A 24,827-nucleotide genomic window follows, 5' to 3' on the forward strand; every position below is an offset into this window, starting at 1 on the left:
ATAATAGAATGATAATTCATTACAATAATTATTCTAAAATTAGAACTCTTTACCTATAATTTGCTGTTTTGACAGTCTTGTCTTGTCTTGTTGTATTGATGGCTTTGCTGCAAGGCAATTGCCAGCCCGATTTGTGTGAGACCCCACTTTGTCTGGCTCTGGGCCATGCAGGAATCTCTGAAAACTTCACTGAACTACAGCTTTTCTCGTGGTGGCGCTTTTCTTGTTTCTATATAGCTTATAACTTCGCTATTATTGTATCGGCTTTCTGATCTACGGCAATAATATTGGAGGACAAATTAATATTACAACAAATGGGATAAGAGGCCAACACCAAAGCACTAAAACAGGCAGGATTATAGGATATATCGGGAAAATTGGATAGTTGAGCTTCAGAGTTTGATTTTATTATCTGATCTGATCTACGGCAATAATATTGGAGGACAAATTAATATTACAACAAATGGAATAAGAGGCCAACACCAAAGCACTAAAACAGGCAGGATTATAGGATATATCGGGGAAATTGGATAGTTGAGCTTCAGAGTTTGATTTTATTAATGTTAATGAAACGCATGATTATCTCTATAGTTTCATCTTCCGGAGAGGATAGAAGGTCAGTCATGGATAATGGTGATATTTTCTTTTTTGATACAAAGTACTTATATAAGTCCAAATTAGGAATATAGTTAATAGGGCACTCGAAAAATATGTGATTCAGGTTTTCTATCATGCCGCATTCACAGGCAGGGTCATCTTTTATATTAATTTTGAAAAGATGGGCATTAGTCAGGCAATGACCTGTACGCATTCTAATTATAGTTGTGATGTGTCTCCGATCTTTATAATTTAAATTGCCATACCATGTCTTATCGGTGAATGTTGATTGAACTCTAGCATACCCACGATGTCTGGATGAGACTAAGATTCTCCATTTATCTTTAAAAATGTTTAAAATATCCTGTTTTAAGAAATTTAAAATGTCTTTTATGTCATATACCATTTTTCTGGGAATATTAAGATCTGTTCCAATTTTGGCCAAATTATCTGCCTCTGAATTCTCAGGTATACCTGAGTGACCTGGTATCCAGGATAATTGGATATTATAACCATTCATGTTAGATGCAGCAATTAGCCTTTTTGTCGTAAGAACCCAATATTCAGAATTTGTTGCAAAAGAAGGATTACAGAGTTTTGTTATAGCCCCCTGTGAATCTGAGAAAATTATCACATTTTTAATTTTTTTATTAATGGCAGTTTTTACTGCATCATGTATGGCAATTATTTCTGCTTTGTAAATACTTAAATGGTTGGGAAGACGTGACGAAAATTTATAATTTAGGGATGGAATGAATATACCAAAACCAACTCTGTTGTCCCTCTTTGACGCATCAGAAAAAATGAAAGTATACTGAGATTTTAGACTATTAGTTTTGGCCTCAAAATTAATTCTTGACATAATGTCTCCTTTTTTACAATTACAGTTAAAAGGCTTTAAAGGTTTATTGAGTATATGAAAATCAATTTCGTAACATGGAAAATTTGAACCTCTATATATTAACTTTAAATAGGGCCTATACTGTTGAAGTGCTTCCACTAGGTATGGTATTTTGTCTTTATTCCAATACTCCGGTCTATGGATTATTTTTAATAGAAAGTTGTTGATAAATTGAATAGTTGGATGATTTGTTACAACTAAGAATTTTGAAATTAATTTAAGGGCCAGTAGTTTTCTTCTATGTTCCAGATCTAATATAGATGCTTCTGCTAAAAGAGCAGCCCTGGGTGTGGAACGCATACATCCCATACATATACGCAATCCCTCATAAAACACCACATCCAATTTACTGAGAGCGGCCTTAGAACATGGTCTAAGAAACATTGATCCAAAATCAAGATGTGATTGGACTAGAGCAGAGAAGGCGATCAAAAGTGTGTTTGGATCTGCACCCCACCATACCCTACACAGTGCTCTTAATACATTTAGTGATTTTTTTGCTTTACTTGTAATGTTAGTAATGTGTGGTGACCATTTCATGTTTTCTTGCAGTATAATACCCAAATATTTAACCTCTTTTTTAAAGGCAATGATTGCATTATTAATATGTACGGGGGGTGGGATGGTATGTTTCCTCCCTCTAGTGAACCATACTGCCTCACATTTATCCATGGAAAGTGACAGGTTGTGTTCACGAAGGTGTGCATTTATGTGCTTTAAAGCATTATTGATATTATTTACCATGGCTGCTACACTTTTTCCTCTGATCATAACTGCCAAATCATCAGCATACCCTATGATAGATGCTTCTCCCAAATTTAAATCAAAAATATCCCTTAAGTAAATATTGAATAAAATAGTACTCAGAGGGGAGCCCTGTGGTATACCCGAGGTTGTTGGTACAGGACCCAGGAAGGAGCCGTCATTACCCCTACAATATAGTGATCGTTCTGTCAGAAGATTGAGAATTACGTTACACATTCGGATAGGCACTTCTAAGTTTTTGAGTTTACTATAGAGTTTATATATGTCAACATTATCGTATGCAGCTTTTATGTCTAAAAAAATTACGATGACTGACTCAGAGGATTGAAATGCAAGGTTAATGTAAGATGTGATGAATGTTATATTGTCATATATACCTCTTCCTTTACGAAATCCAGTCTGATTATTTGAAAATTTTAAATTATGTTCCAATTGCCAGTCTAATCGATTCTTGATCATTATTTCTAGAATTTTGGCTCCACATAAAGACAGGACAATTGGTCTATAATTTTCTGGATTTGTCGGATCCCTATTTGGTTTTAAAAAACTAATAATATTAAATGTTTTCCATACGGCTGGTATTTCTCCACCCATTAAAATTTTATTATAACTATTAATAAGAATTTGTTTAGCTTTGAAAGGTAAAAATTGAAACATTTCATAAGATATATCATCCATACCAGGGGCAGATGATTTCTTTTTATTTAAGGCCAGGTTTAATTCATTTATGGAAAAGGGCTTTAAATTTTCATCTACATTGTCAAGAACAAAATTTGGATCTATATTTATGATTGACATTTTATTTAAAATAGATATTTTAAGATTATCTGGAATAGTAAGATTAAATCTTCCTGTTTTGAAGTTATTATTATTGAATTTCTTAATCTTGTTCCAAACATAAGTCATGCTAGAGTTCCTATTTAAAGTTTCACAAAAAAGCCTAAACTTTTCTTTTTTTTTATTATTTAATTTTTTTTTGTTAATGCAATGGTTTTTTTTGCTAATATATAATTTTCCATAGATGGAACATTATTAAAATTTGCTATGGCTTTTTTCCTTTCCTTAACCCAGGATGTACAATCATTATCCCACCAGGCATTACCCCTTTTAATATGTATACCGGCCTGTTTAAACGGAATTACTTGATCAGCTACTGTGTTAATAATATACATTAGTTGATCATAACTTAAGTTATAATCTAAATCTTGAAGGTACATCAAAACTTTATTATGGTACGCTTCCCAGTCAGCTTTTTTAAAGTTTCTAATTTTATAAGGACTAGTCATGTTGTTGAATACCTCACAATTGCCATTATCATTAAGTAAAAGACGTACAGGAAAGTGATCACTGTTACCACAATCTTTAATAGTATCCCAATTAGCCTGTATAGCTAGATTCCCACTTACCATAGTCAAATCTACTGCACTTGGTATTGCCGTTGATAATTGAAATAGTGTTGGTGAACCATCATTCATAATCACAAGATCATTATCAAATAGGAAATCATGAATTATTCTACCTCCTTTGTTGGGTGTAGCTTTATCCCATAAGGGATGATGAGAGTTAAAATCTCCCATAATTATAATGTTTTTAGGATTACAGGAAATAAGATCATTTAAAATATTGTTATTTATATGCATATGTGAGTTGCAATAAAAATTAATTACTTGTAGATTACCTATTTCTATTATTATATATTGAATATGTTCTGAAGAAAAAGATTTAATTTTCTTAAATATTATATTATTTCTAATGCACGTTACTATCCCACCATACCCATCATCTCTATCCTGCCTAACTATGTTATATGAATTGAGCCTAAAATTGTCATTGGCCTTTAGCCAAGACTCATTTATTAAAAAAATATCAGGGTTTTCGTTGTAAATTAAGCTAATTAAATTACCCCTGTTTGAATTTATGCTTCTTAGATTCCAAAAAATTATCTTTAACTTAATTGTATCTGACCTAGTTGAAAAGAAAAGAAGGTTGTTTAGGACTCTGAGTCCGATTGGGAACCGGGGTCTATACTCATATTAAAATTTTGACTGAAGAGTATGTTTTTAATTACTCTTTTATTATTTTCTGAAGTGTTCCAGATTGCATTAATAATACATCTAACTTCATCTGGATATGATGAAGGAGATTCTTGTGAATTATACGTATGAACTGCACTAGTAGTAGGCAACTGTGTATTTATATTGTTTTCAAGTTTTTTTGAGAAATTTGGTGAGTTGTTTTCATTTTGAGATCTTGAGTTGGGAAATAGTAAATTTTCATTATGAGCCTTTTTATCATAGCCTTTGTGAATTATTCTTTTTTTTTTATTGTTTTCAGCCACAACTTGTTGAAAAGATCTTTTGATAGGGTCGGTTCTTACATGATGTGTACGTCTTTGTGAAGGTTGAATCAGGTTATCTTTATTATCATGAGTTTTTTCAGTTCTATTAAAGTTTTTAATGATAGGGAATTCGGAGGGGCGATATACAAATTCATCACGTGTCAAATAATTTTTTTTAACTATTTCGCTAGCATCATAGAAGGTTATATTTTCAAAAGACATGAGCTCTTTGATATTTTTTTGTCTTGTATACTCGGGACAGGTTTTATCGGTTGATTTATGGGGGTTTTTACAATAAAAACATTTAATTTCACAAGAAGAGTGAGCCTCCCCGTCCGATTTTTTTTCTTCAGCACAGGTAAAGCACCTCTCCTTGCCTTTACAATTTGTACGTGTATGGCCATACCTTAAACATCTAAAACACTGAGTTACTGGTGAAATATATACAGAAACAGGTCTTTCCAATCTATATACATTTATGGATTTGGGGAGACAAACTCCTTTAAATGTAAAGAGAACCGATCCAGTAGGTTCATATGTAGTTTCATTATTTTTAACTATTTTACGATTAAGTCTCTTAACTTGAAGAATTTCTGCTGAGCTGTCTGTTTTACAGCACTCTAACAGTTCTTTCTCTCCTAATTCGACATCAATTTGCCTAACTAATCCCTTACAAGTTACAAAATTGAATGGTATAAATATTTTATAGCCTTTATCAAGAAGAGTTTTATTTTTTACAAAATTATTTGCAGCTTGAAAGTTAACAAATTCTACTGAGATTCTATTTAAGCCTTTGTTATTAATTTTTTTAATATCAGTTAGGTTTTGAAAGCAAATATCTCTAGCAATTTTAATATTGTTAAATTTACCAATATTGAAACCCACTTTTTCAGTGGATTCCACATATACCAAAAAAGGCCCATTATCGTTTTGTGAATAAAAAACTGGCTCTTTTTTAAGGTTATTGGTATTACTGGTCGCATTATTAATAAAATTATCACCACTATCCATCTGATCTTGGCATTCTAGCCCTGTGTTGGGGGGGCCGCCCCCCCCTGTTACGCTCATACTACTTTAAACAATCAACCAGAAGAGATAAGCATGCAATCAGGAAAAGCAAAAAAAATTAAGCCAATAAACAAACTATGCAAACTAACAAAATAAAGCTTATTTAGCTGTTATCAAGCTCAACTCACCTTTTAGAAACACACACCAAAAGAATATAGACGCTTACACACACTAACACAAAATTAGATGGAAAGGAATGAAAACACAGCCTCCCAAACTAAAGCTTATGTCGTGAATGGTTTTGACAGTCAGCTCAGATTATTTTGTTTTGGTTATGTTGAAAACAAAATTCTTCTAATATTTTAATTTTACTTATCGCATTAATTCAGATATAATCAAGATATTAGGTTTAAATTTTTTGTTAATTGTTGGTAATAATTTTACTCAGCGTTACAGAGATTATTCCTGATGACGGCATTGGTTCTTTTTAGCGATTTTCAGTACAAAATATGATGAATTCAATATGTTTATGTAATATTAGTACTCTTTGTGTAGATTCGATAATTACAGCGAATGTCGAAAAAACTCATGTGAATAGTTTAGTGTCTGAGAAGTAAATTTCAAATATTAGGTTTAAATTTTTATGCAAAGTGTGATTTGGAGTCTCAGATAATTGTTGTTCTTAAATGCCATTTCTTGAGATAATTATTTTTGCTATGGTAGTCTAGTATATAGTTGCATTTTTCTAAGGCTATTATAACTTTTTCACAGCTTGTGGATTGCTATATCGATGGTGAAGAATGGACCTATGAGACTTATAAGATTCCTGTCAATTTTACTAGAATTCTGTTTTTGTTTCGTTAATTCAGTTCTTCTTCTTCTAATGCCACTACAACCCTTTGTGGGTTTTGGTCTGCTTAACAACGTCTTTCCATTCTGTCCTATCGGGTACTTTCCTTCACCACTGCCTGATGTTCATGGTGTTAAGATCTTCCTCTACATCGTCTATCCACCTTTTACGGAGCATCCTCTTGTCCTATTCGCTTGGGGTTTCCTGGATTACTTTTACAGCTTGATTATCTGAAGTGGCCAAGCCAGTTTACTCTTTGTGACTACAAATCTAACGATATTTGTGCTATGCATTAATTCATCCAGCTCATAATTCATTTTTATTCTCCATGAACCATCGCTACAATCGGTTGGTCCAAATATCTTTACAGTGATAGTGATACTTTTTACTATAATCTCATAATTATATCCTCCTTTTATTTTCTTTGTTGATAGATTGGTCTCATAAAATAGATACTATTTAACATTGTGATGGCTTTTCTACCTGCTCTATTTCGTTCTCTTATGGCTTTGTCTCTAGTTTCATCGTGCGAAATATTGATACCTAGATATTTGTAGTCGTAGCAGTGCTTTATTATGGTTATGTCGTCTACTATGAGATCTTTTTGTTGTTATCCAATGCACAAGTATTCGGTTTTCTTTTTATTGACTAAATATGTATATATATATATATATATATATATATATATATATATAAATATATATATATATATATATATATATAAATATATATATATATACATATATATATATATATATATATATACATATATATATATATATATATATATATATATATATATAATTTTTCCCGGCAGTCCTTTTCAGATCATCTGTCCATCTCATAGGAGGTCTGCCTCTGGGTCTTTTGTGTTGGTATGGTCTCCAGGTTAAAATTGATCTGTGCCATTTGTTTAGATCGCTCCTAGCTACATGTCCAGCGTATTCCCATTTCAACTTTAATGATTTTTGCACCACATCGGTGACTTTGGTTTTCTGTCTTATCCATGTGTTTGTTTTCTTGTCCTTAAGTGATATACCTAGCATTGCTCTTTCCATCGCGTGTTGAGTGACTCTAAGTATATTCATATTCTTTTTTGTAATTGTCCATGTTTGTGCCGCATAAGTTAATATCGGAATAATGCATGCATCAAAAACTTTAGATCTAAGATGTAATTGAATTTGTTGATTTCTGAGTATATAGTTCAGTTTACCGAATGCTGCCCAAGATAACTTTCTTCTTCTTTTTATTTCTTCAGTTTGAATTTCGCTATTTAGTATTATTTTTTGTCCTAAGTATATATACCTATTCTTTAACTTTTTCTATAACTTTATCCTTTATTATTGTCACTGTGTCTTCGGAGTGCATGACTTTTGTTTTGTTTAAATTCATTTTCAGTTCTATTTTAGAAGATTCGGTATGTAGTTCTAAAAGCATGGTTTGCATTCTTGTAGGTCAGTAGCTATCAGGATTATGTCATCTGCAAATCGTAGATTACTGAGGTAGCGGCCATTGATGTTTATTCCCTTATATTTCCAATTTAGGTTTTTAAAAACGTCCTCCAAAACTAAGGTGAACAGTTTGGGTGATAAAGTATCTCCCTGTTTGACTCCCCTGTTTAGGAACACACGAAATGAACACACGAACCTTGTACCATTAAACAGGGGAGTCAAACAAGGGATGAAAATACTTCGACGAATATCAGGGAAAGTCTGTTGGATAGGGAGAAAAGTGAAAACATAAGAAGAGCATGCAATATAGAAGACATAAATGGATGGGTGACAAAACGGAAACAGGAGTGGAACGAACAGATTAGTAGAATGGCAGAGGATAGGATAGTACGAATAGCACGAGATAAGTCACCAAATGGACGAAGAAGTATTGGCAGACCAAGAAAAAGATGGTGCGATAATTTAAATAATTTAGGAGGCTAATATTGAAGAAGACACAGGCTTTAAAGCCTACATACAAGAAAGAAGAAGAAGAAGAAGATTCTCTTCATTTGCGTTTGCCTCTGCAGGCTTTCCTATTTTTTATTATGTTTCTTTCTAGCCACTTCTGATTTTCATTTTTTACGGCATCTTTCTGGGTCATCGAAGATTGCTTTAGAGCCTTGCTGTGACAATAATAGTTCTTCGTCCACTTAAACTCCTTGATTACCAGGCACCTATATTAGATGTGTAACGCTATATGTTGTCCTTCATTCCCCAGCACCCATATTAGAAGTGTAATGGCGTAGGAATAATTCAAGAAAATTGAAATATTAGTCATCGATAAGCTATATTAGTTGTAATTTACTTTCCTGGTTTATCGCAAATACATATAATGAGAGCTGCTACAGGCCACGTAAAACTCGTTTTTACTTTTACTTGAAAAATCCATTATTTTCCTTTCTACAACTTGTCCTTGTTTTCCCAAAATGATATTCATAAAAAGTAAAAAAGAATTGTCAATGTCATGAAAAAGTCAAAATCGCAATAAAATATTCGAAATATATTCATAAAAAAAGTTAAAAATAAATCACTATGAAAATAGCAAAGACAATTTGATTAACAAAACATATAGGAGTGATGTCACCAAGAAGGTGGACTATAACAATTTCGTATATGGTTGCATTAAAATATCTTATATTGACTAATAATACATTAGTACTAGCGAATTCAATTTTTATGTACAGAAAGTAATCGAAGAGGAAATGAAATGTTATACATATAGTACATGGGGGACGAAAAATTAAGTAAAATGAATAAAGAGGAAGAATATATGTCAAAAATTCTAATATCAATCAAATATGTGATGGATTCAACAGTTACTCGATGGAAATTCATTTTATCTAATAATAAAACACTGAAAACTTTTGTTTTCAACACTTCCACAAAATTTATTTTAAATTATTATCACTGCAACTATTTTGGCAGAGTGCCTTTCTTAAGTGATCTATTTTTGGTATATGTTTACACTTTATAGTCTTTAACTGAATAAGTTGAGGAGGGGAGAACTGTTTGTCTCAAGTTGGTCATTCGAAGTATGTCTGTATTTTTTATTTAATTTATTAATTTCCATAGATTCCAATAAAGATAGCTTAAGGCCTTTATTTTGAATGTGAAGAATTTCAGAAGAAAGAAAAAATATATTCAATACGTTTAATGACATTATTTTAAAATAATGTAATTTATATTACATAACATACATAATATTTATTATATAAACAAGTTTTGTGAGATAGTGACCGTGAATTGATATCTGAGATATCTAGTCACCGATCACGGTTATCGAAGTTATAGTTAACGGTAACTTATAAATCACCGTGACTGAGTCACCATTACTGAAGAAGAGAATAAATACCAATATTGACATTAAAACTGTTAAGCTAGGAGAAAATCTTAAACTTAATAAACTTCGCATAAATAAGTTGCTGGCTTTTATGAAGAGCATAGGACTTTTTAGTGGAACTTAATGAATTTAAGAACGGGGTTTGTTAAAAAGGTCTCACCAACTGCTAGGGACAGGAAGTGTCTCTTGTGAATCAATAAGACAGAGAATCTACGCAAACCTTTCCTATATATAGATACTTTTGTGCACGCATCTGCTTTATATGCCATCTCAGAATTATCTGACGTGGACGATCATCATAGCGAAGGTTTCACGATATTTTGCCATATAAAAATGTAAATTTATTAATCAAACGGACACTATTTTTTATGTTCTGAAAGGAATTATGATAACGAAAGATAACGCATCATGTATCCACTCTTAACTAATTTTAATCCACTTCAGAACATTGTATATTTTCCAGTGACTATAACAACCCTGTTTCAACCTACAGAACAAAGTCATCAAAATACAGGAGACGATCGTTGGGACATATACATGAAGCTATGAGACAAAACATGTTCCCTATTAAAGACTTTGGCTTGAAATTTTGCATGAAAGAATTATTCGCATTTACCGTAAATTATCAAAGAAATTAAGAGAGATAAAGCATACATTACTTGAATTGAATGTTGTTGTTTTTTGTAACACATTTTCTTGGTAACACCTACAAAAATAACAGTAGTAATTAGAATGTGAGTCATAAGTCATCATATCAGTTATTGTTTAATATAGTACAAAAATAATTATTATGGAATTTGCAGTGGCGTAGGCAACGTAATGTCTAGTCTATTAAGTATTTGAAAGAAAAGTCCTAAGGAAGATATTTGAACCTATTAACGAAAACGGAGTATGGAGATCCAAGTACAACCATGAAACTGTTTTAATTTATTACCCTTGCTGCTAAATAGCAATAAGTATAAAAAAAAGAGCGGGAACAAGCCTTTTCTTCTTCAATGTGTTTTAACCACTTAGATTTCACTTTGGACCTTCATAATTCGCCTAGAAAATCTTTATTATATAATAAAACGATCCACCAAATTTCATTAAAATCGATTTAATAGATTTCGCATAATAATTTTGCAATCTAATTTTTTTTACTTAAAATTCTTTAAAATCTTTCACCACAAAAGCTGGACCATATAGAAGTGTGTCAATTTTTTTTACATATAAATCAGCATTCCACCTATCTAATGTAATTTATCGAATTGAAATTGGATTATTTGGGCCCCTTAGGAATGTTTTAAAATTATAAACAATTTTTTGACTAAACGAATAGAGTATCTCGGTTACTATTAGCTTAAATTAAATTCAGAAAACAGCGTTGGAAAAGAGCGGTAAGACGTTTCTTATAAAAGAAAGGAAGTTGAATTACGAGTAGTGGTTCCTCAGATACAACCGGTCAAAGTTGACCGGCATTTGTGACAAAGTTATCAAGATATTCATAACATAGTTATATTGTAACAATAAAAACGATCGGTATTGCTCCTGAAAAATACCAAAAAAATTAGCTCGAGGAAAATTAAATTTCAATAAATCCGTAAACTAATTTTTCGAATTTCCTTAAATTTCAATGTTCAAAATCGGTATACGTAAAAAAAAAACGGTGCCTCCCCCATTCGACAGGGATGTTATCTACGCCACTGAGAATTCGCAATAAACTTGATAAATATTTCTCTGAGAGCAAACTTGTGGTTTATTCCGTTTTTATTAGTAGATAGTGTTGGTAGCAGTAATTTACAACTTCTACTTGGTAAGTTTTCGAAAGTATTACTGCTTTTAGTTAGTATTAAAAATGCTATAAGGTAATTTGGTGTAATATATAAAATTTAAAATTTTGTTTAGCCGTTCCGTTGTTTAATTGATCGTTCATTCCATTGACTTTATTTCTACCTATTCTTAATGTTTTTGTTATTTTCTCTTCTCAATATTTTTAAAGTTTATGTATTTATATTATATATTTTTAAGTTATTTTCAATTCGAGGTGGAAAAAAATTAAGAGTTACTCGGCTTCGTTATTATAGGCAAGAGCCGTGTTTATGCTTTTAGAGCTGAAAGATCTTTTTATACTCTTCCTTCTGCTGTTGTTATTATTATAATTACTTCCGCCAAAGTACATTTTAAAAGAATATTTTGGAGGTTAGGTCATTTCACAAAATTGAAAAATTGGAAATTGACACACTTGGCCGCTGTGTTATAGGCAACAGCCATGCTTTGGCTGAAAAGATATGAGGGTGGATTTATGCCCTATGGAACTTAAATTCTGATTATTCTAAGTATTCTTCATTATTAATATGTGCTATAAGCATTTATGTGTGAGGGAGTGTTCGAGTATTGTGTATGTGTGTTGTTAGTAAATACTGATTTACCAAAAATCAGTACGCCGTAGAAAAAAATGTTTCAAATAAAAAATGTTGGTGAGATAATTTTAAACAAAAATGTTTCCAATCACTTTTTGTATAGAATGAACTGTTCTCTTAGAAACAACGCTTGAAGCGACCGTCGATTTTGAACGTGTTCAAGGCCAATTCTGACATGCTTGCTGGTGATGGTAGAAATTTTTAAAAATTCTTGAATTTTTGTCGTGTGTTCCTATTCTTACAAGAATTTCCAACAGTTTTCTATCCCTAACTTTATCTAATGCTTTCTCAAAGTTTATAAGGCACATGTAAACAGGATTATTGACATCTCTACACCTCTGAACCAGCACTTGCACGCTGAATAGTGCCTCTTTTGTTCCAAGATGATTACGAAAACCAAATTGTGTATCACTGATTTCTACTTCAATTCTGGCATAAATTCTGGAGTTTTAAAACTTGACTTAAGACTAATTGTCCTATAGTCGGAGCACTTTTTAGCATTTACTTTTTTTGGAAGCTTCACAAGTAGAGAGTTAAGCTAATCTGTTGGTATGTCCCCGGTTTTTGTATTTGTATTTTTATTTAAAAGGCTAAGAAGACTTTCTTCCATGTGAATGGGAAGAGCTTGCCAATAAATTTAACGCAAAATCTATTACTGGTAAAATAAGCAAAAATTCTTAAGGAGAAGTGAACAAAATAAAAAAAAACTGAATGTGTAACCATGCAAAGGATAAAAGTACTGTAAGTAAAGCGCAAGGACAATTACTGCAAAAAAGTGGTTAACTAATCGAGATTTTGTCAACCTGGTTTAAAGCACGATAAAACGCTAAGAGAGTTAAAAAATTGGTTAAAATTTAATCTGAGTTAGCTAACCAAAATTTTAACCTCTCACTTAAAAACTAGGCCTCAGTCCTAACACGTTTTTTCACACCCCCTTTTTTTTATCAGCTACTGATCTCGTTTAATGAAATTAAAACTAGTTTTAATAGTTGTGAGTAGTGAAGTTGCTTCTCTTGATAAAAATACTTCGCTGTAAACGCTACCAACAACAGTTCAAATCAAAACTAAACTTTTTGCAAAATTTCTTTCAGTGTGCGACTTGACTGAAAAAATGTGTCATTAATACTAGCAAAACATAGGCGTTACGTTTAGCTTTTAAGAGATGTAACACTTTTAATAAATTGATACTTTTTCACAAGAACAGAGTTAATATGAAAAGAAAAATCATGAATGCCTGAATTCTCAAGCGAAATACCTGTCTAATATAATAAATAATACCTAATGAAGTACACACATGGTCTATTCGCTATTTAAAATTAAGGGTTTTTAGTACTGGAAGGGAGTGTAACAAATGACAGATGTCTAAATCGTTAAAAAAATTATCTCTTTGGAATAAACATCGACTTGTTTCAGCATTTTCACAAAGTCCAATGAAATTTGCAAAATATCATGGTGAGTCTTTTGAGTGGCCAACCCTGTATGTTATAACGAGTTGCATATTGACACTGCTCTTTATTTTTAACGTTTTCGCAATTGTTTGTTACGAATTCGTCAATTGCGCATATAAATGCGCATACCAGTAGGTTTAAAACCTTGCCGTATGCTATAGTAAGTACAAAAGTACAAAATGTTATTGCAAACATGTTGTTTGTTCTTATTGCATTTATTGTGTCTTGGTAAATACTGTAAACTTTCTTTAACACATGTTTCTGTTTTTAAAATTTTCTGTTTTTATATTACCAAATGCGATTTTTGCCATACAACGAAGCAAAAGGATATGTTTTTGTTAATGACTTTGGCGTTGTGTTATAATTTAATAATTATTTTTCGTAAATCTGTAAATTAAAAAAATATATTCGTTAAAAAAGATATATTCATTTATAGAAACGTTTTTCTTCTTATCGCGCCTTGTACTTTTAAGTGTTAGTCAGAAATAAAAAAAATAAGATGCCATTTTTCTTCGAAATTTGCCGAGTTTTCTTTGAATTTTCCTAAAAATTAAGAGTTGCAGTTGTCTCTCTCTCCTTCCTTATTTCTAGTGTTTTTTCATGTCTGTTATATGTGCAGTGCATTATATACTTAATACAGTTTTACAATTAATATAAGTTTTATTTCATGTGATTCAAACCATAAAGTATTCTATAATTCATCGTTTTTTCCACCCTCATTTATTATCTGATATTGTATACAAATTTATATACTTTAGTTATTTTATGTAAATTAATATTGTGAAGATATGAACATCGGTGGATATTGTTGTAAAATTTTTCTCATTCCCATATTCTTTCTCTCGGATATTTATTGTTGCACACTAAATTCGCATTATCATCCTTGCATGCTTCAGCATCCTTTGTCATACAATGTCATACAAATATAATGGTTACTTCTGTTAGGGATGCCACTATATATATATATATATATATATATATATATATATATATATATATATATATATATATATATATACAGAGTTTTCCACCATGTTCTAGAGTTAGATGTTTATAGTCCAATGAAAGCACACTGTGAAAAAAGTATGAACTCCATTAGTAATTTGGACTACGAATTCATTTATATTAAAAAGAACTTAAATTTATACTTCTTAAAGTGCCCTATTTGTTATAAATAACCATCTGCTGGGAACCCTAATCTCATTTGCCTCTTTGCCTTGAATGCTAGGATTTTTGATTACATAGATGACGATTGAACATACATATACGAATATAGCATACAAATTTTTAGTGAGAATGTCCCTTACGTCATTTAACTTCGATCGTGTTGTTATTATTATGCACGTTTCTCTACTTATTTATATTTATCAACTTTTTTTAATAGTGGTCGTGAATACATCAATATATTCAAGTTCAAGTTTAGGTTTCTTATCATAGGTGCCAAGTCATCGTACAAAGATACAATAATAAATCAGCCGGTATCTAAAATTAGGGAATTCAAGAAAATCGTTTATCACAAAAAAGGATTAAGCACTTGTATTTTTTATATTCAAATAAACAAAATTAAGTTCAATATCGACTGCAGTCGTTTTCACGTCACTAAAACGGTAAGTTCAGACATTCCTTTCGATTATTTTTAGATCGATTACAGCAAAGTTATGTTTTTGTGTAATATATTTCATGCAAGAAAGCGATCAGTAAAAATAGAATATTTTTAAATTCTCACGATTCTATTTTGGATGAAAGTGAACCGATAAATTTTTATGTTTTACTCCAGCTATGCAAGTGCTATTTTTTGTTATATGAATGTGATATATTATGATAACTGAATATTTTTGCAGTGAGTAACAACTATTGTGTTTTTTTAAGTAACTCGATACACTATTCAGAGTTCATACACATATTCATTATTATTTTTTTGTCTTTATTCCTACAATAAATCAATCGACTACTTTATGTTTATTCATGCTGGTTTGTTCTTATAGTCTTTATGGATATTATATCAAAGTAAAACTACGTCCTCAATATGATTTATAATAATATTAATGGATATTTCTCCACCCTTATTCATGAATAATTATTTGTTATTTTTTTTTATTTAAACATAGAGAACCCACATCAACCACCAAGGGTTATTAGTGGGGGGACATACACAGTAGTACATTTTGATAACGTATATTATAAATTTTTATGTCTTTTAGAAACTGCAATAAATCCGAGATATTTATCGTAAGCGCACTTCTCAGGTTTCCACTAATTCCTCGGCATGTTCTCTGAGGTTGGAACTGCGGGCAGTCGATTATCAGATGCTTCACGGTGAGTTGAGTAGAGCAGTAGGTACAAATCGGAGCTGGTTCTTTATTTATTTAGAAGGTGTTGGTGTGTTAGTATTATGTGGCCGATTCGAAGACGATTTACGATTACTTGATCTCTTCTTTTTCCTTGTTGTGGTAGGCTGGCGTCTACTCGAGGCTTTATTGTTTTCAATTTAGAGTCTTCTGCGTCCCAGGTTGCTTGCCTTAAATTTATTATATGATTCATGGACTGTCGTTTATGGTCGGTGTGGGGATATTTGGTAATTTCTGGAACATTTTCATTTCTGATGGATTTTAATGCCAATTGATCAACTTCCTCGTTGCCTTTAATGCCAATGTATCAAGGTATCCAAATAAATGTAACCTTTTTATTTATATGGTGTAGTGCATTAAGTTCATTTCTTATATTTTGTGCAATAGGATGGCTAGGGAAAAGTTGATTAATTCCATGAATTGCGCTGAGTGAATCTGTGATGATTAAAATATTATTTTAAGTCGTTGAAGAGGAGTTTTTGATAGCTTCTAATATCGCTGTGGTTTCCCCGGTGTAAATGCTGCAGTGCTGTGGAATTCTAATGGCATATTTGTAATTTTTATTTGTGAAGTCTGCGGCATGGCCATTTTCAGTTTTTGATGCATCTGTGTATATTATGTGGTGGTTTGGATACTTCTCCATAATTTCTTTGAATGCATTAATGATAAGGTTATGATTTGTGGTATTTTTTGGGTACTGTGTTAAAGTTAAATCGGTAATAAAGGGGGTAAGCCATGGAGGGAAGTCTAATTTTGTGGTTATGGATAATTTGAATTCATTGCAATTGAATCCTTTTTGATTGATTCTTTCCCTAAAGGGTTTGTCTTTATATTGTTTGTTTCTATACAAATTGGATGTAGGTGCGTTAATAATCTCAGAATATAATGGGTTCTTTTTATTGGAAGATATTGTTGCTGCATAATTTAAACTAAGTAGATGCCGTCTTAGATGTAGAGGGGGTTCTCTTGATATTACTTGTAAGCTGTTTACAGGACTGGTTCTGAAAGCACCGACGGTTAATTTTAGAGCTGTTGTTTGAATTGTGTTATTTTTATTCGCAAATTAAACTAATTATTATTGTCTTTTATTACATATCTTCATCATTTCATCGAATGGTCTGATCTGCAAATTTTCATTTAACTTTTAGTCCTTTGCCGGTGGTCTCCAATAAACGTATAGACCAGAGAAATTAGCAAATAAAAAGCTTTTTCGTAACATTCTTTGATACAGGTATCTAACAACTGCGTTTGATAAATTTGGCGATAACAATATGTAATAAACAAAATATTTAAAAGATTAAATGTCATTTTTTTCATCGCTATTTGATTTTAAATACTAAAGGTGAAAATTGGCAAATTATATGGAAAAATCTCACAATTTTACAAAAAAGCATAGAAAATCCTTTAAAATGAGAGTTTTTAAATTTTATTTATGTTAATTTGTTACTTAATTATGGCAAAAATAGCTCCAAAACTCGATTTTTTGAAAATTAATAATAACTTTTCTAAAAATGCACAAAAAACTTTGATTTTGCTTGGGAATAAGGACAATATTACATATATTCAGCTTTAAAAATTTGAGGAAGTTTCATTTAATAGTTATTGCAAAATTGAAATTGTTTATCCTAAAAAGCTTTTTCTACAACTTTATTATGCGTAAACTCTTAGGTTAGGCTTGAATCCTGAAAGCACCAAATTGAAGAGAAAGAGAAAGGCTTACTTTTTCTAATTAAATCATTTAATGATTAAAAAATTCTTGTTAAGTATTGTAAAATAATTTTACAAAAGTGCTGTGATTTCAAGCTTACAAACATTTGAAATAATTCAGTTTTTATTTGAAATTTCACGCATTTTTTCACGAATTTAAAAAAAACATTAAATGTTCTACGACGCTTAGAATATGAGTTAGCATTTTTTTCTCGATTATACTATTTCAAAAATTGAATTCATAAATTAAAAATAAAAGTCGCAATATCTCTGGTTCTAATCAACGAAAATTGACGTTTTCTATTTAATTAGCGTACCTAGTTGCATAGATTATAAAAATTCAATTAGTTAATTTGTGAATTGTTTATTTAACCGAGTAATTTGTTTAAACAATTTAAAATAAATATTTTTTTTTGCAAAATTTCACTTTTTTCTTATTATTAGTAGTAGAAAAGGTTATGAAAGGTAGGTACCTTAAATACTTATGTATTACTAGTGATTTTAGCGGTTGCATGTGATGGGAGATCCAATACATTGCCATTTATTAACTTAAAAATAAAAACGGCGCATGGCACTTATGGAGTGCCGAGAGAAGTGAATACTTCTTATAGCGCGTTATTACTATGTGGGTTAATGAAATTTTACGTCTGCTTATTACTAAATTATTAATACTTTTTATAATAACACTACACATTTAAGTTCTTTAAAATTTAAAAAATGCTAATTTTTATTCTTAAAAATTTTGTTTCTTATGCAATAATTAAGCAACAAATTAACAAAAATACAAACTCTCATTTCAAAGAATTTTCTATGCTTTTTCACGAAAATTGTGTCACATTTCCATATTACCGCTTCTCTTCACCTGTAGTATTTAAAATAAAATAGCGAACTTAAACTGTTTATATATTGTTTATAAGTAAAAATTAAGTTTAATCTTTTACATAAATTTTTTTTATTAGAATATAGTGTTATCGCCAAATTTATCAAAAGCAGTTGTTAGATAGCTGTATCAACGAATGTCACTGGAAAATCTTTAGTTCTCTGGTCTAGTATGCCGCGTATAGCGTTACCTCGCATCTATACGCTTGTACTGTACAGCAGTTGCCGCCAACGTACCGTAAGAGATCCATTATTTATTATGTAAAGCATACAGAAGCAACGTATCGCATAACGTTATACGGTGTTTACTTTAAACCATTTATTTTATTATTATTATTAGTAAATTATAATACAACTTAATACAATTTACTATTTTTATTTTTACGAACAAGAAAGAACAAGGAATTCTATTTATAAAATACGTTGTGAATGCGTACATTTTTATTTAGGTGAAACATCAAAATCATTAAATGTTCAAGAATAAGTGAACATCAATTTTATATCCAATTTCCGAAGTGAAAATCGAATTAAACATATTTTAAACTAAAATTGTGGTCAATTCCCAGTAAAAATAGGATACATATGTTAAAGTGTTCATTTCAAATCCTCAAATTTGATTGTGATTCTATTCATAATCCAAATAAATCACTTGCAGAACTGAGACAGCAAACTTATGAGACGATAATTCTGAAGTTCTGTATTATTGCTTTTTCATTAGAGATTAGCACTATTATTCCATTGTTTCGACATTTCTAAAGGTACAAGTTATATATTATTTTTAATCACTGAAGTAGTATTTCTCCATTTTTTTCATTTGAGTCAGAGCGTAACTAAATTTCATCGTTCATTTTTTTATATTTAACTCTATCTCTCTCTATTTCTCCATCTTCTTCTTAGTTTAGGCAAGACTCGTTAATGTAATCAAGTATTATAATGATTTTGAAGATCATCCAATATATTTATAAAGAGAACTTCTCGCATTTGTTGAAAACAGGTTATTATCTGTTGTCGTAATTCTTAAATATCTACTGGCGGAACTTTTGACTTAAATACTGATTCCTTCAGCATGCTCCAAATGTATGCATCAGGTGTTTTCAGATGAGATAAGGTGAGCTGGGTACCCGAGCCCTTCCACGAGAAATTATTCTGTTTTCAAAATGTAAGTAAAGTAAGGCTAGGGAGCGTATATCTCGTTACGCCATTCTGTTAAAACCATTGCCTGTGCATCTGCAGGTTTCGTGCACAGCAAAAATTTTGTAAATCTCTAACAAAAGGTGTAATGATTTTCTCTGTGTTAGTAACTGGATGCTCGTTCTCATCTTCAACAAACTAAGGATCAATAATCCAATACCCAGACACATCACACCAAATGGTCACTCGTTCCCTATGGAGCGGTTTCTCTACAATGATATATGTGTGTTAAAATCAAATAAATCGAGTTGTTTATCTATTAATATAACCGTTCAGGTGAATGTGACTTTCGTACAAAAACCGAACATTTCTCAAGAAATTGGGATCTTCGTACACTAGACTGAAAAGTCGTCTACAGTACACTTATATTGCACGTTTGTTGGTAATGTTTAGTCTTTGTCCAATTTGAATGCGGTAAGGGTAACCACCAAGAGATTTGAACAGTCGATATGTGGATGTTTCACTGATATTTAGTTTATACGCGGTACGCCGAAGGCTTTGTTTTGGAGACTACATATAAGATTTGATCGGGACCGCGTCCTTGATTATTGTTGGTAAGAACTGTTTTTAGACGACCGAAAGAAAGAGCCCACGCGCTGACACAACACACTAGCAATGCTTCGAAAATTCTCAACCATTGCTACCATTTACTTTTACTGGGGACCGCCTTGTTAAACACTACGCCAGTCGTTATTTTTCAGACACTTGTTTCAAACTTGAACCAATAATCCGTCGGTTTTCAAATGAGCGGAAGTAATGCTCTACTATAAACACTTTCTCCTTAGTTGTGAGAATGATTTTCACGACGGTGTTAATAATACAGCACTGTTAATATAATAGTTAATTTTATTTTGACGAATACTGTATATTGACCGAGGCTTCAAGATTTATTATAATTGCATGTCTGTCCAAAGACCCTTGATTCAGTATCATGGATAGTTTTAGATCTATCCGTGAACTCATTAAGTTCCGAATAATATTTGGAACTTTTTGTTCTCTAGTTGGTGATTGTGTTAATCTTCTCAGTGAAGATTAGTTCTGATGTCGTCATATCTGGGTCCATCATAAATATGAATTCCTAAAGTATAGTTCCAGTGGTATTTGTGTGGCTATTCGATACATAATTCTACATTTAAGTATTGTTTGCTTCAAAATCTCAGGATGGTCATAAAGACTACCGCCGAAATATGTAATTGAAGAGAGGGAGGCCTATGATAGCCTCTAAAGATGGCCATTTCTGTACTATTCAAAACTCCTTTTATATTTAGGAGCGCTTGTCTTTGTTGGGTGATGCCCGAGAGGTGAGGTGAGGTGGAAGAGGTCGCACAAGATTGCAAAACCGTTTTTTTTTATCAAAATACTGAACCATAAGGAACTGTTGGTCATATCACTAATGTGTATAACCAGTAACCCCCAGGTTTACTTTGGGTTACTACAAAAATACTGACGCGACTTGTTGATTGATTCAACGATATGTGAATACACCGACGTGAATCGTTACGAAAACAATAATGATACCTCCTATTTTAGTACTCCGTATTTATATCTAATTATATCAAACTAGCCGTAATGTCTACAATGTCAACTTATGTATATTAACGAGCGCGGTCAATGTCGATCGCCAATGACCAGTTCAAATAAGATCATTAATATTTAATAATATATATAAGATTTTGGATATCACTTACTAGTAATTAATCTCAATAGCCCTAGATACTTGACCTCACTGATTCATTTTAGTTCCTCCCCAATTAATTTCAACTCACAGTTCAGTAAGCTTCCTTTTATTAGTGAAGACTATTAATTTAGTTTTAGAAGGGTTCACAGAGAGGTTCTCTTTCAGACACCAATTATCTATGTAATGAAGGGCATATCGCATCTGATCCGCAACAGTACTGGGAAATTCTCCCGTAGTCACTAATACAATGTCGTCTGCGAAACCCTGGACCCAGATTCCTTGTCTGCTACGCTCATGAATCAGGTCGTCAATGACTATATTCCATGATTTTTGTGACAATACATCACCTTGAGGGCACCCCTTAGTTTATGGCACCTTCATACGTATCTGTAGCTCATTCTGCTTTAAAGCATCTGAATGATCCATTTGCATGTTTTGTTGTTTATTTCATTTGCATTTTATTCCTCACCGGTGCACTATGGATGTATTATTAAATGCACCTTCTATGTCTAAAAATGCAGCAAGGGCGACTTCTTTCTGGTGAAACTCCTTTCGAGTTCTGAGACAAGATTATGCAATGCGGCTTCACCTCATTTTTCTGCTTGATACGTCCATTGCCGCTTGTGCAGTGGGTTTTCATTTAGATTGTTTTTTTATGTATTCATTCAAGATTTATTCCATGGGCTTCATCATGAATAAAGTTAGACTGATAGGCCTGTATGATTTTGCTAAGGTGTAATCTGTTTTTCCATAAGATGAATGAGTCGTGTGATGAGAGATGATCTCATTACTCGGTGAACGCTTATTCATTGATAACTACAGGAAGGCATAAAACTCAAAAAAATTAGAAAATACATAACGTAAACGTAGCATAAGAGACAGTTTTTCTATTATATAGCCATATATCTCAGTATAATTGTATCTAATATATTTTTTATTGTTTCAGTCTTCGTTACATTTTTTGTACTATCTACTTCAACTTTCGTCATGGCTGAAGAAAACAAACACTTGACTGCCGTCCTCCAGGGTAATGGACTGTTTACCAGAAACGCTTACCAGATACTAGCCCAAGAAAAAGGCAAAAATATATTTTTCTCGCCTATAAGTATACACGCAATTTTATCTTTGGCTTCACAAGGATCTGGAGGGAAAACACAAAAAGCATTTACTAGCGCCCTTCAAGTAGCTGATATTGCAACATTGGCCGAGGGCTACAAAGCAGCTATGTTGAAACTGAATTCCGTTGAGGATGTAACTCTACTTATGGCTAACAAGGTTTATCTTAAAAATGAATATGAATTGAAAGATGAATTTAAAGATAAAGTTGTCAATCATTTCTTTTCGGAAGTTCAAAATATCGATTTCTCCCAATCGGCAGCAGCTGCTAAAACTATTAACACCTGGGTTGAAGAAAAAACAAAAGATAAAATTAAGGATTTAATACAACCTGCCGATTTGGATGCTCTTACCCGCTTAGTTTTGGTCAACGCAATATATTTCAAAGGCAAATGGGCTGCACCGTTCAAGCCCGAGGACACAAAAACGGAGAAGTTCTACTTAAACAACAATGATTCGATAGATGTTCAAATGATGCACACCAAAAAGAAGTTCTTCTTTAAAAACGACGAAGCATTAGATGCCAAAGTCTTGGAATTACCTTATACCAACAAAGATCTAAGCATGATCGTGATCTTGCCTAATAAGAGAGACGGTATTAATGAGTTGGAACTTAAATTGGCTAATACTGATCTAACTAAGATCACGGAAAATATGTTTAGGCCAGACGTTATCGTTGCTTTGCCTAAGTTTAAAATTGAAACCACCATCGATTTGGAGGCTCCTCTCACCAAGGTAAGACAATTTATTTTTATTTAAATATGCTTAAAATATCATCATCTAATACAGCCCTCTAAAAGAGCCTCGACCTTCCCAAGTCTATTACGGCATTCAGTTCTATCCATTGCCAACTGTTGCCAGTTTTCTGCGACTATTTTTCTACCATCCTCATCTACACCATCCCTCTATCTGAGTTTTGGCCTACCCCTACTTCTACTTCCCACAGGTTGTGAGATAAGGATTCTTCTAGGAGGGTTGTTCTGCTGTGATCTTGCCAGATGTCCTGCCCATCTTAGTCTTCCTATTTTTATAAGGGATACTACGTCTTTACCACCAAATATATGTTTATATCTGTGATATAATTTGTAGTTGTACCTCCTTCTCCAAACACCATTTTCACAGATGCCACCGAATATTCTTCTCAGGATCTTTCGTTCAAATATAAGCAGGAGGTTTTCATCTGCCTTGGAAATGGTCCATGGGCTCCGACCCATATGTCAACACTGGTTGTATAAGGGTTTTGTATATGGTTATTTTTGTTTGTTGCCTTAAGTTTCTGCTTCTCATATGTCTACTCAGTCTAAAATAGCATTTGTTTGCTAGGATTATTCTTCGCTTGATTTCTTTTGTCATGACGTTCTCCTTGGTGGTCAGGGAGCCTAAGTATGTAAATTTGTCCACCACTTCAAAGGTAGAGTTATCAACCGTGAATTGGTGGCCGATGTTTCTGGCTCTATTATTGGGTGTTGATGCCATTAGCTTAGTTTTCTCCTCATTTACTTGCAGGCCCATATTTTTTGGGGCGTTTGACAAGGTGGTATACATTTGTTCTAGCTTGCGTGTTGTGCGGGCAAATAAGTCAACATCATCTGCATATGCCAAAATTTGGGATGATTTATTAAAAATGTTTCCCCTGTTGTCTATTTGGTCATTCCTGACCACCTTTTCCAGAGCTATGTTGAAAAGGAGACACGCCAGCGCATCTACCTGTCGCAGTGATTGTTCGCCCTGTATTTCGACTTTTCAAACAACGTTACGCATTGTAGCCTTAACCAATCTTATCAGTTTATCGGGGATGTGGAATTCATCCATGGCGTCATACAATTTATTTCTTAGGACACTATCATAGGCCGGTTTAAAATCTACGAAAAGATGGTATGTGTCGATATTGAATTCATTGGTTTTTTCCAGTATTTGCCTTAGCACGAAGATCTGGTCGACCAGGCCTAAAACCACTTTGATATTCGCCAAGAAGCTCCTCTGAATATGCACTCAGGCGACCATATAAAATACTCGAAAATATTTTGTATACTGTATTAAGGAGGGTTATTCCCCTATAGTTTCTACATTCCAATTGATCACCCTTTTTGTGTAGCGGGTAAACGATCCCAATACACCACTCTTCCGGGATTTGTTCCTCATTCCAGGCTCTCAGTATGATTTTGCTTATGCTTAAAATATGCTACTTGTAAAAGGCAGGTTCTGTGATATGTATTGTGTTTATCTATAATTATTGATTTATGGATGAAATCCATACTTTTTATGCTTT

The 24,827-nt window shown here is 32.3% G+C and overlaps 1 protein-coding gene across 36 annotated transcripts in view; it reads left to right on the forward strand.

The window, feature by feature from the left end:
* LOC140431103 (leukocyte elastase inhibitor-like) overlaps nucleotides 1-24,827 on the forward strand; it is a 228,099-nt gene that overhangs the window by 5,832 nt on the left and 197,440 nt on the right. For 34 of the 36 annotated variants that reach the window (XR_011949640.1, XM_072519022.1, XM_072519046.1 and 31 more), the window contains exon 2: nucleotides 22,389-23,293. Coding sequence is in view for 35 of the 36 variants with exons in the window: in XM_072519022.1 (XP_072375123.1) it covers nucleotides 22,389-23,293 (905 nt within the window). In the remaining variant the exon portion in view is untranslated. Of the gene's footprint in view, nucleotides 1-11,520; nucleotides 11,585-15,222; nucleotides 15,247-22,388; nucleotides 23,294-24,827 lie in introns of those variants that run through there. The other 2 variants (XM_072519150.1, XM_072519157.1) reach the window with 2 other exon arrangements.

This window comes from Diabrotica undecimpunctata, chromosome 1 (genome assembly GCF_040954645.1).
Source record: "Diabrotica undecimpunctata isolate CICGRU chromosome 1, icDiaUnde3, whole genome shotgun sequence".
NCBI classification, from domain to species: domain Eukaryota; kingdom Metazoa; phylum Arthropoda; class Insecta; order Coleoptera; family Chrysomelidae; genus Diabrotica; species Diabrotica undecimpunctata.